At 40.8% G+C, this 19,332-nt stretch overlaps 1 protein-coding gene across 1 annotated transcript in view; it reads left to right on the top strand.

The window, feature by feature from the left end:
- Nucleotides 1-11,003: 11,003 nt before the first annotated feature.
- Nucleotides 11,004-19,332, top strand: part of FBLN5 (fibulin 5) — an 84,310-nt gene continuing 75,981 nt past the window's right edge. Inside the window, exons 1-2 of the mRNA XM_044435963.1 lie at nucleotides 11,004-11,909; nucleotides 16,496-16,550. Coding sequence (XP_044291898.1) covers nucleotides 11,893-11,909; nucleotides 16,496-16,550 — 72 coding nt within the window. The 5' untranslated portion in view covers nucleotides 11,004-11,892. The remainder of the gene's footprint in view (nucleotides 11,910-16,495; nucleotides 16,551-19,332) is intronic.

Here is a 19,332-nt window from a genome sequence, read left to right as displayed (position 1 = left end):
CCTTCTCAATCATGCTAGGAAAAGTTGAAGGCAGAAGAAGAAAAGGAAGAGCAAATTTGAGGGATTCATTCCATAAAGGAAGCCACGGCCTTGAGTTTGCAGAGCTGTTATGTGTAGGACATTTTGGAAGTCTTTCATTCACAGGGTTGCCTTAAGTTGGAGATATCTTGACATCAAAGAACAACAACAAGCAGCCTAATAAAATATCTTTTAAAAATGATATGTTGGAAAAATAAAAATTGTTTTAAAAAATCTTTGCCTTAGTCTAGCTGTAGACAGACCTACTAACACATCACTTCCAGAATGTGGATACATAACTGAACACACATGCAACTGAAAAGTGAAACAGAGCGAACTGATGCCCTCTACATTCAGATATGCATCCATGGATGTAAATTGAATGTGTAGATTCAATTTACATCTGGAGATGAAATATTTTTATACACATCATCAATCCTACACAAGTAGTTATACATAATTATGAGCACATGAAGCTGGATCAGCAACTGTAATTGTGCATTCCTGTTGTGTCCTATTGATAAACTGTGTAGCTAAGGAATGCATTGCGTAGGGGGTTGGGCTCAATAACCTTATAGGCCCCTTCCAGCTCTACTATTCTATGAATCTATAAAATGTTTACTAGTATAACCTTGTTAGTTTATAAATTCCTGTTCCTGCTACTGTTGCAAATTAACAATAGTGTTCCAAGTGTCAACTGAGTAGAAAAATCCCTGTTTGCTTCATTGTGATTATGGAGTTGACCCTACACTTTATAAAACATTAAAACATATATTTTAAAAGTCCTATAAAATAAAAAAATGAAAGAAGGGGTTTTCACAATGGTACAGACAGGCTGTGAAAGAGGAATAGTACAAGTATAAGATTACTCAGGCCAAAAATGTTGTGCTTGTTTAAAGAATTAAGCAATACAAGTGCACAGTGGAGGGATCAACAGCAAAAAAAAGAATGTATTGTGAACTATCCACCCTATGGTATTTCAAAGATGAAAATATGGATTTGTTTGTATATTTTCAGCATCCCAACAATAGCTGGCACAGCCATGTGTCCTCATGACTGTGGAAGGGTAATCACTCGCTTTTCTTTATTTTGCCCTACCCTGATTTAAAAGCAGAGGGGGTTGATCGCTTCAACTAGATATGCTGGAAAGAGCACACTTGCTCTGTGGTATCTGTTCAAATAGACCTTACCACTCAGAGCATGAGAAATAGCATCCAATGTGCTATTATGTGCCTTGGTATTCATCTGAGCAATTCCATCCATGTACAGTAAATCACAATCTGCTCCCAGCTGGGTGTGAAGTGAGGCAGGGATAAATAATGAATGGTAACAAGTAACTTAGATTGATATATAAATTAAAAGGCCTCTGTGTATTCAACAAATTATTTCATTTCTGAACCACCCTGTAGCCAAAGCTCACCTGAAATGGGGTGGTAGAAGGGGGGAAATTAATTACTAGAGACAGGTACCAAACAATCACAGGACCATGAGATTGAGTCTTTCTGCAACAAGTAGGAAAACTAGATTGCACTGTTTTTACATATACAGTACAAGGCACTTAGCATAGTAGCATTGTACATAAAGCAAATTTTGTCTGCAAATTACTGCTATTTCTCTTTGCAGTACCAAATGCTAATGATGTTGCACTGGTTCAATATCATTTGTTGTTCAATACTACCCTTAGTCTGCATTTTAGCAGCTTCAGTTCAGACAGTTAGGGTATGGTAGATGCTATTAATCTCATTTTTTTTCGCTTTTGATTTTGACCAGATATTGTATGTCTGAATTTTAACTATGCCTATAAACTTTCAAGTTGAGCTAGCAACAAAATAACTCACTGTAATTGGGCAATTTAAATTAATAGGCTTTGGGTTTACATTTAGACAGAGGCTGCAATGTCTTCTATTTAAAATTCACACTATTTGCATTTAGCTTTGAATATTTAATATTATTTAATGTTAATGATATATGGCCTTTCCCAACTGAGCAGCTGTTGGTTTTTAAAATAAAAGAATTATGACACTTGCTCAAATAGTTTACAGCTGCTGAAGATGTCAAATCTCTGCTGAATGAATGCAGTGAAACTGCTAAAGGTTTAACCGTAACAAGAAGTCTGATTATATATATAAAGTTTTAAAAGCTTCAGTACATACTACCGCTTTTGCTATGACAGATGACTGGAACATGTTACTGATTGACCTGACTTCAGTGTTGGGGAGGGCAACAACAAGTACAAAAAGCAATGTCCCTACAGACTTCAATTGTTAGTGGATCTAAATTCACCAAATGATCACTACTAACTAATGGAGTGTTGATGGCCAAATCCATTAAATTTTAAAGGATTCATACTGTGTGGTTGTGTATAATTTCATCCTTGAGGGTTTCTATATTTCTTGAGGCTGAATCCAAGTTTTTAAAAACCGTTTTAATCATCTTTTACTAGAATCTCTGTACCCCAGAGACATGTTTTTTTATTTACAAAGTAAGAATTATTATGTAGAAACCAGTTAAGATGGCAATTTATATTTGGTTACCTACAAGTAAACCCCATTGCACACTATAGGGCTTACTTCTGAGTAAGGCATGTACAGATAGCACAGAACAAGTAATCCTTGTTAAGGATTCCTGGGTATGAAAAGCAACTGATTTGGTGGGGAGGGGGAAAACCCTCAGTAGGAAATGTTTGTCTTCATAACTGCATCTTTAGAAATTACCCAAGATATTTGTCTGGTATGAAAAAGCAGCAAAGATTCTTGTAGCACCTCAGACTAAAGCATATTGTGGCATAAACCTTTGTGGTCTACAGCCCAAAAGTCCACAGAAGTTGATGCTAGAATAAAATGTCTTTAAAGTACCGTAAGACTTGTTATCTTGAGAAATGTTTAATGTCTAACATTATAACACTATGCTAGTGTAATTGGGAAGTTTCTCAATGACAGGATTTTGAGTGGAAGAGTAATGTCAGTGGTAAATTTCTCACTCAACCCACCAGAAAATGGCTGCTGTAAACCAGTTCTTATATTGTAATCCACTAGGGGCGGGGAAGCCTTGCCAAGAATAGCATCAGGGAGAGGACAGGAAGGGAGGGAGAGAAAGAAAAAGTAAATGAGAGGGGCAAGGCAAACCTGAAGTAGATGTGTTTGTATATAGAGGGGGAAATGGGCTTTTTATATTTAGCCCTCATGGTAGAAGCAGATTTCTAGCACAACATAGAAAGCAAAGACGTTGAAAGTTTTCTAGAGAAGCCCAGTGTTGTGGAGAAAACAAAGTTTCCCTTTGTGGAAGCTTCTAGATAGGGAATTTGGTGGGGACAAGCATGGGCTACCCAAGGCACTTTGCCATCTGAGAGGAAGGCCAAGGTAGTGTCCTTCCCCCTTCCATGTATAGAAGCTAACCAGACTAGGTGAGTGGCTGAATTTTACTTCAACACTGGCACTGACAGAGCCCTCTACTGTAGCTGAGGGCAGTTAGGAAGTCCAGGGCTGGACACATGGGAGTCTTAGCTTTATCCTTCAAAACCTTGCTGCACTTCTCACTCAGCAGCATCTGTTGTTTGGTAGAACAAACTAGGCCATGCATGGGGATGGGTGAACTGCTGCTGTTACGGCTGCTGAGGAACAGGGCAGATCGATGGGGAGAACTTGGATTATCTTGTTTCTTGGATTATCTAGTTTCTCAATATGAAGGCACAAATGGTAGGGCAGCTTAATTTTTGAGGAGAGGTGTTGGCATCAGGGTAGCCTCCTTGGATCAAATAATAGTTTCACCTAGTCCATCCTTCAGTCTGGTACTCTCCAGCAGTTTTTGACTACAGCTCCCATCAATCCCCATCACCATGGCCAAAGATCAGTGATGATGGGAGTTAATGGAGCATAACATTTAAAAGGGAGGACATTAGAAAATGTTCATCCAGTCTAACATTCTGTTTTTAGCAGAAGCTAAAAGCTAGATGTGCCTATATGAGAACTCATAAGCAGTGCAGGATGCTGGTGGGCCTTTTATTATTTCTCCCCAGCATCTAATATTCAGAGATATACTACTCCTGAATATGCAGGTTCTACTGTCATGGCTGACAGAAACTGATAAAACTGTACTCCCTTACATATTTCTTGAATCCTTCAAAAGGCATTTAAGTGTACAGACATTACAATTTTTCTTTCCTCTGGCTAATTTTGAAGAGATTTTCAAAACTTTTTTCTTGTTCTAATGAGATTTAAAAAAAATGTTTTTCTTCAGAATTTTTTTTGTTTCAGTTGCCATGTTATCTCTGATCCTATTTTGGGAAACAATCAAAGCAAATGTGATACAAAACACAGGAGCATAAGCTGCACATACTTTTATATAGAAATACATAGGAAGCTATGTTATACCAAGTCACACCCTTAATACAGCTAGCCCTACAGTGTCAACATTGTCTGGCAGCAGCCCTGCAAAGTTTCCAGCAGGAGTCTCTCCTAGCCTTACCTAGAACTACCAAGGACTGAACCTCAAACATTTGCAGACAAATACATCTTCTACTACTTAGTTATGGCTTTTCCTCTCAGTTGAGTTCCAAGTGCTTAATTATGCATCTCCAAGCAGGGCTAGGAAGGACTCCTGCCTGAAATTCTGGTGAGCCACTGCTATTCAGTGTTGATAAGACCAAAACTAGATGTATTAATGGCTTTTATTAGCTGTACCGCCAGCTTGCACAGTAAGACAGCCAGATGGATAGATAGAGCCTAGATTGGAGGGTCTCCACTTTTATTAGGATCATGCTACATGGAGAAGGAAGATTCAACTCTTTCCCTCTCAAACCATAATCCTAACCAAAAATGCCCCTGATTAGCTTTAAGGGCATACACACCCACTAGTGCTAACAGAAGCTTTTTCTCTTAGGCTAACTGAAGGCCTGGTGGTGAGAAGTGATACGTTAAACTTGCTGCCTTCTCTACATGTTATAGTCCCAATAATTCTTTTCTTTCTCCCTGCCTCCTCCCCCAGAACTACATTTTTAAAAATTTATTTTTTTGAAAATTATTACAAATGTTGATTTATAAGAACAAGGGAGACTTCAAACTATGTCTGATAACATCTGGTACTCCCCTTGCTTGATTCAGTTAACGATTCCAGACCTCTCTTGCAAAAAAGACTGTAAAAGAAGCATAATTTCCCAGGAAAATGATTTCCTCTTTTGCAATTTTTTATTACATATCCACAGAGCCCTGTGTTATTTTTAATATAAATTTCTCCATATGACCATGGTAAGGAAATATTGATTTCTGTAATAAAATGCAGCACGAATAGGTTTTGTAGGGAGAAAGTAATGAATCGTGCTTTCAAGTAGAGACTCCTTTGCAAAGCACCAAAACCCATTTATATATAGTGGGTGGCAGTTTCCTTCCACCACTACCTGCAAAAAAGAAACAACTAAGTTACCTGAGAAAAAGTTGTCATACATCTGGTTAGCAATATATTTACTGCTAAAACATTGGAAGTGACACCTAATCTTCTCAGGAAACTTTGAAATAAGTCCCAGTCCATTCGAGGGATTATAGAGCCTGATATACGAGCTATATGCAAGTGTGTGCACAAACCTGCCTTTGTGAGATTCAGAATATATGTTGTTGTTTAGCAAAGTTGTGTCCGACCTATCACAACCTCATGGACAACATTCCTCAAGGCCTTCCTGTCCTCCACCATCCCCCAAAGTCCACCTAAGCTCATGCCGACTACTTCAGTGACTCCATCTAGCCACCTCATCCTCTGCTGTCCCCTTCTTTTGCTGTCAATTATTCCCTGCATTAGGGTCTTCTCCAGTGAATCCTTCCTTCATTAGATGGCCAAAGTATTTGAGTTTCATCTTCAGCATCTGGCCTTCTAAAGAGCAGTCATGGTTGTTCACCTCTAAGAATGACTGGTTTGATCACCTTGCAGTCCAAGGGACTCGCAGGTGTCTTCTCCAGCACCACAATTCAAAGGCCTCAATCCTTTGGTGCTCAGCCTTCCTTATGGTCCAGCTTTCACAGCCATACATTGCAACTGGGAAAACCATAGCCTTGACTATACACACTTTTGTTGGCAGGGTGATGTCTGCTTTTTAGTATGCTGTCTAGATTTGCCATAGCTTTCCTCCCCAGGTGCAAGCGTCTTTTAATTTCTTGGCTGCGGTCCCCATCTGCGGTGATCTTGGAGCCCAGGAAAATAAAATCTGTCACTACCTCCATTTCTTTCCCATCTATTTGCCAGGAAGTGATAGGACTGGATGCCATGATCTTAGTTTTCTTGATGTTGAGTTTCAAGCCAACTTTTGCATTCTCCTCCTTCACCCGCGTCAAGAGGTTCTTTAGATCCTCTTCACTTTCTGCCATGAGAGTGGTATAATCTGCATATCATCTGCATAGGAATATCTTAATTCCAACTAGTGATTCATCTAGCCCCACCTTTCTCATGATGTGCTCTGCATATGTTAAATAGGCAGGGTGACAGTATACAGCCTTGCTGTACTCCTGTCCCAATTTTGAACAAATCAGTGGTTCCATGTCCGGTTCTCACTGTTGCTTCTTGACCTGCATACAGGTCTCAAGATACAAATAAGATGGTCTGGTACTCCCATCTCTTTACGAACTTGCCACAATTTGTTGTGATCCAGAATGGATGCTCATCATTAAATTAAGGAATTGAATATATCAAATTTCTACCATCCTAACAAGCACATTCCATTTGTGTTTTTTAAAATCTTACAACTTCCAGGTTAGTGAAATCAATCTCTGCATGCTCTTCTATATCTGTTTTTTTTTTAATTTATGTATTTAGATGTGTTATGTATTCCCTTAAGATGGAAGGCTTGGAGAATTGATGTGGAATTTCATGGGAGATGTGTGAAAGGCAGATGATAAAACAGAAAAATAAGAGTTCCACATATATACAGGAGAAGCACAACACCAACATTCATTCATGCATCTTTGGATTAACCAGCATCAGTGCTGGAATGAGACTGGTGAGCAGAGTTCTTTTAACAATACAGACCAAAGATCCATCAAATCTGATACCATACAGGAAAGCTTGTCTGACTATTAGCCTAGTCTGCAGTCCAACCTCCAGACTTGGTGCCCCCAAAGCAAATTAAAGTGTTTATTTCCCTTGGCATGGCCTGAAGGCACATGAAGCAGTCACCTTGCTAAAGCTGAGCAGGTCTGGGTCTGCTCAGAGCCTGGGCGGGAGACCACATGAGAATCCCATATAGTCACCTTGTGTTTTATGATAGAAGAAAGATGAAATCTATGTAATAAAGTAGATAAAATGGTTCCAAGGCTTAAAACAAAGAAGCAAGTACATTTGACATGTGTTCTACCTGTTGAAGGTCTGTCAGACCACCATACCCTGAAGACATCCTCTGTTTGAAGCACTGTGTAATCCAAGTCTGCTTTAAACTTCAAGAATTGTAACAAAGAGCAGGAACCTTGAAATTGTTCACCAACAGGTATACAATTCATAGTTTTTCCACTGTGATGAGATTTCTATTTAAATTCTTATTTCTAAACCCATTCAGCATTTTTAGATTTACAGATTATCTATAAACTAACAAATGCAAATTTTATGTAAATTATGGTCCTCTCCTTTGGAGTGAGGCATAAGTGATCATAGACATAGAAGAGATTAAAAATTAAGCCTCAGAATAACAGGTTGAAGCAGATCACATGAACATACCCATTTCAGTACACCTTAGTCTGCTGAAAATGTCTTCTCTTTAGAGTGCAATCCTATGCATGTTCAGGCAGAAAAAATCTTGTAATTCCAGTATGCCCCAACCAGTATGGTGATTGAATTAAGGATATCTTACTAAATTAATTATCCATTTAATAGATCAATGTTTTATATGAAGGAAATCAGTAGGCAATGCAAAACAGGAAAAGGTATCTTGAGATGATTCACACATCTCTCATTCCAGGCATAACCTTAGAAGAATCATTCCTCTAATGTGAAGGGTATGTTTAAGTGCTCCTTCATGGATCACTGCCTTGTCATGGTGAAGGGGCTTGCATAGCTCAATGAAGCTATGAGCTATGCTGTGCAGGGCCACCCAAGACGGACAGGTCATAGCAGAGAGCTCTGACAAAATGTGATCCACTGAAGAAGGAAATGGCAACCCACTCCAGTATCTTTGCCATGAAAACCCCATGGACAGTACCAAAGGCAAAAAGATATGACGCCGGATGATGAGCCCTTCAGGTCGGAAGGCGTCCAATATGCTACTGGGGAAGAACGGAGGGCTAATACTAGTAGCGCTAGAAAGAATGAAGCGACTGGGTCAAAGCTGAAAGGACACTCCGTTGCAGATGTATCTGGTGGTGAAAGGAAAGTCTGATGCTGTAAAGATCTATATTCCATAGGCACCTGGAATGTAAGATCCATGAATCAAGGCAAGCTGGACGTGGTCAAACAAGAGATGACAAGACTGAACATCGACATCTTAGGAATCAGTGAACTAAAATGGACAGGGATGGGTGAATTTAATTCAGATGACCATCAGGTATACTACTGTGGGCAAGAATCCCTCAGAAGAAATGGAGTAGCCTGCATAGTCAATAAAAGAGTAGGAAAAGCAGTAGTGGGATACAATCTCCAAAATGACAGAATGATCTCAGTTCGAATCCAAGGCAAACCATTCAACATCACAGTAGTCCAAGTCTATGCCCCAACCACTGGTGCTGAAGAGGCTGAAGTTGACCAGTTCTATGAAGGCCTACAACACCTTCTAGAATTAACACCAAAAAATGATGTCCTTATCATCCTGGGGGATTGGAATGCTAAAGTAGGAAGCCAAAAGATAACCGGAATAACAGGCAAATTTGGCCTTGTAGTACAAAATGAAGCAGGGCACAGACTGGTAGAATTTTGTCAAGAGAATACGATGGTCATAGCAAACACTCTTTTCCAACAACCCAAGAGATTGGAAAAGGTCAGTTTACATTTCAATTCCAAAGAAGGGCAATACCAAAGAATGTTCAAACTACTGCACCACTGCACTCATTTCACATGCTAGCAAAGTCATGCTCAAAATCCTACAAGCTAGGCTCCAGCAGTATGTGGACCGAGAACTACCAGAAGTACAGGCAGGAGTTCAAAGAAGCAGAGGAACTAGAGATCAAATTGACAACATACGCTGGATCATGGAGAAAGCTAGGGAGTTCCAGAAAAGCATCTGCTTCATTGACTATGCTAAAGCCTTTGATTGTGTGGATCACAACAAATTGTGTCAAGTTCGTAAAGAGATGGGAGTACCAGACCATCTTATTTGTCTCTTGAAAAACCTATATGTGGATCAAGAAACAACAGTGAGAACTGGACACGGAACCACTGATTGGTTCAAAATTGAGAAAGGAGCTCGGCAAGGCTGTATACTGTCACCTTGCCCATTTAACTTATATGCAGAGCACATCATGAGAAAGGCAGGGCTAGATGAATCACCAGTTAGAATTAAGATTGCCGGGTGAAATATTAACAACCTCAGATATGCAGACGATACCACTCTAATGGCAGCAAGTGAAGAGGAACTATATAAAGAGCCTCTTGATGTGAGTGAAGGAGGAGAGTGCAAAGTTGGCTTGAAACTCAACATTAAGAAAACTAAGATCATGGCATCCGATCCTCTCACTTCCTGGCAAATAGATGGGGAAGAAATGGAGGTAGAGACAGATTTTATTTTCCTGGGCTCCAAGATGAACGCAGATGGGGACTGCAGTCAAGAAATTAAAAGATGCTTGCTCCTGGGGAGGAAAGCTATGGCAAATCTAGACAGCATACTAAAAAGCAGAGACATCACCCTGCCAACAAAAGTGCATATAGTCAAGGCTATGGTTTTCCCAGTTGCAATGTATGGCTGCAAAAGCTGGACCGTAAGGAAGGCTGAGTGCCAAAGGATTGAGGCCTTTGAATTGTGGTGCTGGAGGAGACTCCTGCGAGTCACTTCGACCGTACTGTGATCAAACCGGTCAGTCCTAGAGGAGATCAACCCTGATTGCTCTTTAGAAGGCCAGATCCTGAAGATGAAACTCAAATACTTTGCCCACCTAATGAGAAGGAAGGACTCCCTGGAGAAGAGCCTAATGCTGGGAACAATAGATGGCAAAAGAAGAAGGGGACAGCAGAGGATGAGGTGGCTAGAAGGAGTCACTGAAGCAGTTGGTGTGAGCTTAAGTGGACTCTGGGGGATGGTGGAGGACAGGAAGGCCTGGAGGAATGTTGTCCATGGGGTCGTGATGGGTCGGACACGACTTCGCAACTATCATCAACAACAAAGTTTAAGTGCCCCTTTTTAGTTGGCGCTTAAGAATGTAAGAACCATGAAAGATGAAACTTAAAACCATATCTACTCTATCAGATGCTATGAGCCAGGCTCCGTTTCTTGAATTCCAGCCACTGGTAGCGATAGGCACATCACAAGAAGGCAAAGCACATCACAAGAAGGCAAAACTCACTGGAGAAGACCATCATGCTAGGGAAGGTGCACTAAAACTGCAATGTAAAAAATGCATTATATAGAAACAACTTGAAAAGGGGGAAAGTTGGGCAAAATGGCACAATGTATGTGTTAAAGAAAATGCATACAAAATGTGTACAAATATTTATGTGCTTAAAAAATCTCAAAATCTGGGATGAGCTGAATTTAATTGGAAAAATTCTCAGTGTTCAGGAAAAACCAAAGTTAAGTTTTGAAAAATTAGAAACAGTGACAGATTCATGCAGTCCTAGTTGAGATCTTCTGTTTTAGATTTGCAGGCTTAGGATAATTAATTTCCTAATTTATGTCATGTGATACAAACCTTGAAACAGTCCGCAACAGCAAAGAATAACCAATAATCTTCTATCTTAACAAAATGCAGCCTTCACCTCAGTGTAACCTTGGGCATGGGAGAGGGTGTTGAAGATGTGGATGCCAACACCTTTGGTGTCAAACTTGCTCTTCTAAAGGAACAATCCTGTTCAAGGGTAGACCGAATAAAGGCCTGCCACTCCCAGCATGCCCCAGCCAGGGATGCTATCTGAGTCATGCTGGGAATTGTAGGCTTGGTTTTTGTTTTTGTTTTTTTTGCTATCTAGACATGCGTTGGATTACATTCTCTTAAACGTTTTAACTTGTTGGCTCTTTTGTCAGAACTCATTTCTTAAAAGTCATATATTATTCTAGTAGTGGCAATCTTCATGAGGTTAAATTCATCTACCAGATGGTCCAAACTCTCCACCCTGGCAAGAAACGGCTCGGGACGGGAGGGAGCCCTGCTGGCCATCCCAGGGCAGCGCTGCCTCTCCCGCGGCGTGCTCGTCGGTAACGTTTGCAGCGGGAAAGGTTTCCCTTCAGACAGCGCGTGTTGTGTTCCTTTCGTTTCGTTTCTTTTTCTTTTTTAATCCTGGCAGGCTCCTCAGGAGTGTTGTGAGGAGTCTAGCCAGTTGGTGAGCTCGCTAATCTAAACCAGCTGTCTCCAGACTGTGGCCTCCTATTTGCATTGTTTAACATACTTAGAAAATGAAGTGTTCATTTTTAACATTCCTCTTCCAATTGGTTTAATGCTGAATTACAGAAGAGAACTAAGCAAAACCAGGTGCTTTCGCTGTATTCTCTCCAGTGTCTGAGGAGGAGCAGACCTCTCCTTCTCCCTTCCCTCTTCTCCCCTCCTTCCTTCCCTCCTCCTTCCTTCCCCTTCTCTCTCTCTCTGTCTCTGTCTCTCTCTCTTTTCCTCTGTTTCTCTATGATCTGGTCTTTCATTTTCCGTAATATAAATGATGGCAGGACTGAAGTTCTAGCAAAAGGTTGAATGTACAGAACTATTTTATAGCTATTCTGCTGTGCGGGCACTATTTTTCTTCCCTCAGCCTCCCTCATCACTGTTGGACATGACAGGATTAAAAAGGTAGGTGCTGTCTACTTCATACGAATTTGCAGGTTTCTTTTCTGACGGTTCGCTAAATGCAGATCGCAGTCAATTGCTAAGGCTACTCATTCCATCAACTTGTTCAAGTTGTCTGAAAATTAACAGGAGGGGACCAGACGGGAAACACAGGACTCTTTAGTTATATATGATATCACACAAACCACTACCATTATTTCTGCTTGCACTTTATCTTGCTCTTTTGTGGTCCAGCAACTGAAAATGTAATCCCCCCCCACCCCTGTGGAAGTCTTGTTTGTTGTACAATTTGCAATATTACAACTGTTGGCTCAATCAGCCCCTCTAACTGGAAATTGTATTGGTAGTTGATCACTTTATCCGTTTATACCTCCCTTTAGAATAAGCGTGCTGAAGAGCTCATTGCAGATGAAATTTAAAAGGGAACAGTCTGTTGTTTTGCAAACCTTAAAACATTACTTTTAAAAGCCAAGTTAAGATACTGAAACGATATAGAAAAATCACAGTAAGTTAATGTTTGTTGTTAATATTATTTCACCATCTGTGTAAACTGAGTTTACCAGAATAACAAAAGCAAAGCAAGAACAGATCCCTGCCCCAAGGAATTTACAATCTACATTCTGAAATAGAGGGACAGAGGGAGAAAAGATGAGAGTAGAATATGCACACACTCAGTTACTTGCACTTAGGTGTAGTTTTAGCAGAGGTGGAAGAAATAAGGAGTTAAGCCAAAGGCTTAATCTTTCAGTTCATAACTATTTTTTTTTTGTTAGGTTTGATTGCTTTCTCTAAAGATCCTTCTACCTCCAACAGTTTCACCCAGCAAATACAGCTAGCAGGATTTTATATGTAGTCATTTAAATGGAGAGCAAGGGAGCTTTCTTGGGACTACTTCAGGTGGGTAGGTTTATCAAGGGCTAGTGGCTATAGTGATTAAATTTGCCCTGGAATACAGAAGCAACAGGAAAGGGCTGTTGCCTGCAGGCCCTGCTTGAGATGTTCTTGGTTACCTCTGGCTGGCAGTTGTAGGAATCAAGGTTCCCAATCCAGCAGGGTAGGTCTTTATGTTCACACATTACACTTGGGGTGCATTCCTAAGGCATTTTGATGTGTGCATGTAACTAGCATGTGTTTGGGAACCTGTGTGTCATACTGGTATGCTTGTTGTGGAGCTAAGACTGCCTGCAATTTTCTGTCAAGCTTGCACACTAAGTGGCAAACATGTTTGCTGCCAAGTAAATGTATGCAACAGCTTAATTTTTCCTTTTGCTTGCTCTGTGAAATGAATCTCTATGAAACCTCTCTGGAAAGCTTTCTGGAAATCCATAGACAAGGTGCAAAATTAACTGATGGGTGACATAGCATTTCAGAATGTATTAGATGCAATGCCTCTGGAGAGTGACTCTATCAGGCATTTCTAGTTTGACTGAAATGCCTGATAAATCCTGTGCAGGATTTCTAGCTGAGGGATTTGCTTAGTTTTGCTATGTTTTATTCCTGTATTCTGAAGGTTTTAAGAAGCATCACTTTTTTCCCATTCTAAAATAAACAGACTTTAATATGGAGAAATGAGAAATGTGTTGTCAGCATCCCCTGGGCATTCTAAACTTTGGAAGCAGAGGTAGTAATGGTTTTCTCAAAGTTCTTTTCTGTTTATACTGTACTTAGAAATGTTAAGAGCATATAATTATTATTGGTCAAGCAATCAATAATAAAAAGACCTCAGTCTCCATCAGATATCCTCATTTAATAAGCTTAGCAGCTACATTCATTTATATAGGTGCAGTCCAACACAACAGCTTCCCCAACTTATTGTGGCTTGAGATGGTGAGAGTTGCAGTCTGACACATCTGGAATGCACCAGGTTGGAGAAAGGGATACAACAAAGTGTTCTTGCATCTTATGCAGTTATCAGGCTTTTGTAATCAATCTTATTTCATTGGAGCATGGACAGAAGAACTATGTGGTGGGGAGGATGGGAGTTGTGGAAAGCTGATCCCTCATTTAACACAGGACAGAGACCTAGCAAATCCCAAGCTGCATGCTGTAAAAGAACAGTTAGCATACTGAGAAAAATAAATGAAAAACAAAGGTGGATGTGCTAGCCTTAAGAAACGTTCATATACCAATATAGTATAACACCTTTATAAGGTCAGCTCATCACAAAAAATGAGGGAGGGAGCAAAAAATAAGGGAGTTCCATAAATATGGGCCCCTTACTGAAAAATCCAGGTCTCTTAGGCCTGGTGGACTCTCTGACCAACGCCCTTAGCCAACCTTAAGGCTCAGGTAGATTGATATTGTTGAAGGCAACCCTTAAGTTTTGACCTCTAACCATTGACAGTTTTAAATGTTAATAATAGTAGCAATTTAAATTGAACCCTGAAATGAAGTGGTAATGTCTCTGTGTCATTCAGTTGCTTGCACTCAGACAATATACATAGTGGGTGTGTTCATACATAATACTAAACTATGAAACATAGTAATGGTATGACATGTCTTACTTTATGTCCTGGGTTCACAAATTTGCATGGTTTCCATGCTTCTCCATCTTCCTCCAAATGGCAACATGTATCACATCAGCTCCTGTGGCTCAAAAGCAATCCCAGAGTGCACTGCTCCTCCCTGTGTTGCCCACTTCTCCCTCATTGGCCCACGCGGTCTCCTGGGCATGGCCTTAGCCAGCTGCTCCCCCCCCCCCCTTTAACAAAGCAACTGCCAACTCACAAGAGAAGCATCCCCCAATCACTCCCTGCTGCTGCCCTGCTTTGTGCCTGTGTGGAAGCACACCCACCTTCCTCTCCCCCCACCTCACTGCACATGTGTCCGTATTCCCCAATTCACTGGGCTCACACGTGCCACCAAGAGCCACCTCTCCTCTATAGCCAGGCACATGGAAGCATAAGCATGGGCAATTGTGGAGGGACAGCAGGAGTGCTTCTTGCCAGGAGTGCTTCTTTCCTAAGGGTGCCTATCTAGGCATCTGTCCAGGAAGTATTTCTGACTGTGTGCCAAGAAAGTGTTTGTCCTGCAGCTGAGGTGGGATGGGGAATAGTAAGGCTTGTTGGGAATCCTCAGGAATGATGAGGACAAGAGAGCAGCAGTGGGGAAGCTAGGAGACTGCAGGGGACCTGGGCTTCTCAGGACAAGCACCCTGTTGATGATGCCCATATGCAGGCTGTGTGCTTCTTTTTTTGTAGGGCAGCTTTCACTAGAGGAGACTAATAGCTCTAAGAGTAGAGCAAAGATACTGCCATTTCAAAGCGCTGATCAAGCGAACATTAACAACCAGACAGGAGCACCAAGTATCCCTGTGTCCAAAGTCACTGCTGCTAGAGGAGGTGAAGCACAATGCCCCACTGCTGATATTCCAGAGCTACAGGTGGGCATCAAGAAAGCTCTGTGTAGACAGGGAAAACGAAGCAAAAGGAAGCCAATCAGAGCATGGGTGCATCTGTCTAGGCAGTTGCTAGGCTGATCAAGCCTGTGGAAAATGGAGTCTGGACTGTCAGCTGCCACTGTGGCTGCTCTTGCCACCAAACTTGATGGCAGAAATGTGGAAACCACAGAAAAAAGTGGATTCACATGCAACATCAAGCAATAGTAAAGTGTGGAAAACTTACAACAAAGCATTGATTTTTCCATGGGTATTCATGGAAACCAAACGTGGCACTCTTCACCATGAATGCTGAATTCACACGTAACAACAAGCTCTCCTTGCCTGGTTTCCAGCATGGCTTGTTGTTATGTGTGAACACAGCCAGTGACTTGTACAGAAAGAAAGAGGATGGGGCTTCTCTAATTATCCTTATATATCTCAAAGTAAACATTTGCAAGAATAAAATATGCCTCCAGTTTCTGTTTAAAAGGAGAAAGTACCTTTGAGACACATTGCACACAGCCACATATATATTCTTTGACTTTTTCTTTTTTTAAAGTCTGTTAGTTGCAGTGAAGAAATGGTTCAGTGAGGAAGAGTTGTTTAACTTCTTTCATCTCAGTCATTGCCCCCTGCTTAGTTACTTCTACACATGCAGATTTGCTTTTAATTTGATTACGGGGTGGCAAAAGAAAGGGGGGTAATCATGTGTTTTGCTTTGCAGAGTGAAAAGTAACAGCAGGACAACAGAGCATCTTGAGCAGAAAAATAACTGGAAGGGGAAGGAATAAGGCACCCCTGCTGTTTTGTCGTACTTCTACTGAAACTCACAGCTTCCAGAAGCTGGTTCTCAGAACTATTGTTTTAAGTTTCAGAGAAAAAATATACACACCCACATGTCATGCATAGTGTAGCTCTCAGTTACACAGCTACTCTCATGCGGCTGTGTATATTTTTTGGAAGCTTGGAGAATACTCCGTTAACTTTTGGATATTCGGGACCTGACTTTAATATCTGGTCCCATGAATTATTCCAGGATATGACTTCTGACATTTAGAGTATGCTCGTTGTCAAAAACCTGTTCTCAAATAATACTAAACTATTCTCTGGTGTACCTCTTAATGCAATAGAATATATCAGAAAATGGTTGGTTTATTCTCACCTCAGTTCCACAGAGTGACCATGCATAAAGTTTCTGTTCCTGTTTCAGGATATTGACCGTTTTCTTGGTGGCTGGCTGCCTTATAAGTCGTGGGAGGACACAGGTGAGATATATATGCATGTGCCAAAATGTCACCTTTGCATACCAAGAGATTATATTACTGGGGGCTGGGAAAGAGAGAGACCAGGAATCCATACAGTACAATAATAGATTGAGATTACATAGATCCAGACATAATTGGATCTTAAAATCAGTTGAACATTTATTCTCCATCAACTTGGCAAAATAAGTAAACAAAGTAAAGGGCTTGACATTTTTGCTGCGCTCCCATACTTCAGCAGTAGGTCACCAAGTTCAGACCATGGCTTCTCTGTACGAAAGGATCAGTTTGCAGGTGATCCCAAAGTACTACCACTAGCCAGATACTCTTCAGAGCGGGATGGATAAATATGCTGAGCTGGTAAAAGATAGTATCACCTATTCTACTCCAATACATACTGTACTCAGAGTCATGAAGTTTTCAAGGCAATCTTAGAACATCTTCCTGCTGCTCAGAAATTGAGCAACAGGATTGTCAAAAATCATGCCCTAAAATCAGAGTGGGGAATATTCTATTAAGATCTAGGGCTGCATTCCCTGGGGGCAGGGGTCCCCAACCTGCAGCATGTGGGCTGCCTGCACACACACCCCTCTTTCTGTGCAGCCCTGCTGGTTTACTGCTATCATGCTAACAGCATTTTCCCTGCCTGAACCAATGCCACCTACTGCTGTTTTTCCTGCTCCTTTCTTACAAAAAACACATTAGTGACATTATTTCTTTGGTCTCCATGATTTCTTCTGTAAGCCTCCTCTTGGTCTTATCCTCCATACTAGCATTTTGGCCATTTTGGCCTCAAGTACCCGTACCATTCAGCTTCTTCACTCCTGCTTTCCATGCATTACTATGTGAAGGCTATACATGTGTGTAAGGAAGAGACATTTACAAAGAAAATAGACTTCTAGGTTTCTGTTGTGGTCTACCTGATACAGTTACCGATCTAAAGAAATTTGCTTCAGGTATGTTCAGTTCATACATCTATGAACAAACTTTTTCCAGGATGAAACTTGTGAAATCCAAGTGTAGGTCAAGACTTACAGATTAACATTTACATGACATTTTAGAGTGTCTGTCACAAACCTTGACTTAGACATTAATGCCTTGGCTAACAGAAAACAGCCACAAAAATCACACTGACTAGGTAAGCAAGTGTAGCTAGATAAGGGATTCCACAGTAAAATATTGTTCCAGAATGGATTGCATTCAAGTTAACATTTCTTCATTGACCTCTGAATGTTTACTTCTGATCTAAATCAGTAGGTTAATAATTTTGTTACATTTTGATTTAAGATGTGGCCCTCTAATGCAACCACCATGTCCCAGAAGGTTGGGGACCGCTGCTTGGGGCAAGTAATCAGGGATGAATTGCTGATGATGGATGGGGCCAAAGCCCCACGTGGCATGGAGATACCCCCCCTTGTGTGCGGATGCGTGTGGCACCTCTTCTGTCTCTCATCTCGTGTTCTTACACCACATCAATCTTTATTTATTTATTTATTTCTATACTGTCCAATGGTTGATGCTGTCTGTGGGGGGGGGGGGGGGTTCACATGAATTTCTCAAAATACAGAAGAGATACTGTAGAATAAAATATGGAAACAATAAAACACAGTATAACATTCCAGAATACAAATTCTAATATGCAAAAATGTAAAATAGTTTACATATATAAATAATTACAATAAAACTGTATCTAATTATAAGCGTTAACATAACCCATCATATAACATTGAATGACATTAAATGTCTGAGAATAGAGAGTAGTTTTAACTTGATTTCAAAAAGATCACAATATGGGCACCAGGTGGGCCTCCATGGAGATACTATTTCACAGTTGTGGAACACCACTGAGAAGGCCCCCTCCCTTTTGCCTCTTTTTGGAGCTCCTTGGGAGTTAACATTTGGAAGAAGGTCTCAAATACAGATCATAGGGTCTGGTTGGATTGAGGTCAGAAATCCAAGAGGTTTTCTGCAGTATTGTCTCAATCTATGTAGAGTTTTATATGTTAAAACCAACACCTTGAATTGTACTTGGAAGCACATAGGCTGCTAAAGCAAGCAAGCCAGAATTGGTGTTACAGGTTCAGACCTTCTGCTCCCAGTTACTAATCTGGCTGCTACATTGTGCACAAGCTGCAGCTTCTGAACAGTCTTCAAGGCCAATCTCAGGTACAATCCATCCATCCCCCCCCATGCGCGCGCGCGCGCACACACACACACACACACATATCCCCCTGTTAGGTCATTTGCTTTTGAACCTACAGTCAATAATGTAGCAGGCAGTGCAGTCTAGGCAGGATGATGTAATTAAATTACATTATGCAGTCAAGCATCTGCGGAACAGAAGTACATACCTCAAGGACTGTAACAAAGTTGTACATCAAAAAAGACTGTCTAGTATTTTATAAAATGTATAAATTGCTTTTCTCTCTGAAGAAGTTTCCAAGGTTCATTATAGCTAAGAAGCGAAAACAAAACAAAAACCAGTCCCTCCTCGGAACGCAGAAACAAATACTAAATCAATTAAGCCCTAAAATATTTGGAGAGACACATTGGTTTCTCTTCTAAGTCCAAAGCAAAATGCTTGTTACATGCAGATATATGTAATGAAGACCTGAGTCTTTGTGTGTGTTTTAATGGAAACATCTTTGGAACTGCTGTTTTAAGCAGAGGAACAAGTTAAGTAACTAGTCTTATACATGCTAATATGCCTTTTCAGTGAAGGGAGGCAAAACACACATTTTAGAGCAGAGAGACCATGCTGAAACCAACCCCCCTAACTCATCCT

The sequence above is a fragment of the Varanus komodoensis genome, unplaced genomic scaffold, assembly GCF_004798865.1.
Source record: "Varanus komodoensis strain SLA01 unplaced genomic scaffold, ASM479886v1 scaffold3, whole genome shotgun sequence".
NCBI lineage: Eukaryota > Metazoa > Chordata > Lepidosauria > Squamata > Varanidae > Varanus > Varanus komodoensis.
The sequence above is the reverse complement of the archived record's forward strand: the minus strand, read 5'-3'. Positions and strand labels throughout refer to the sequence as shown.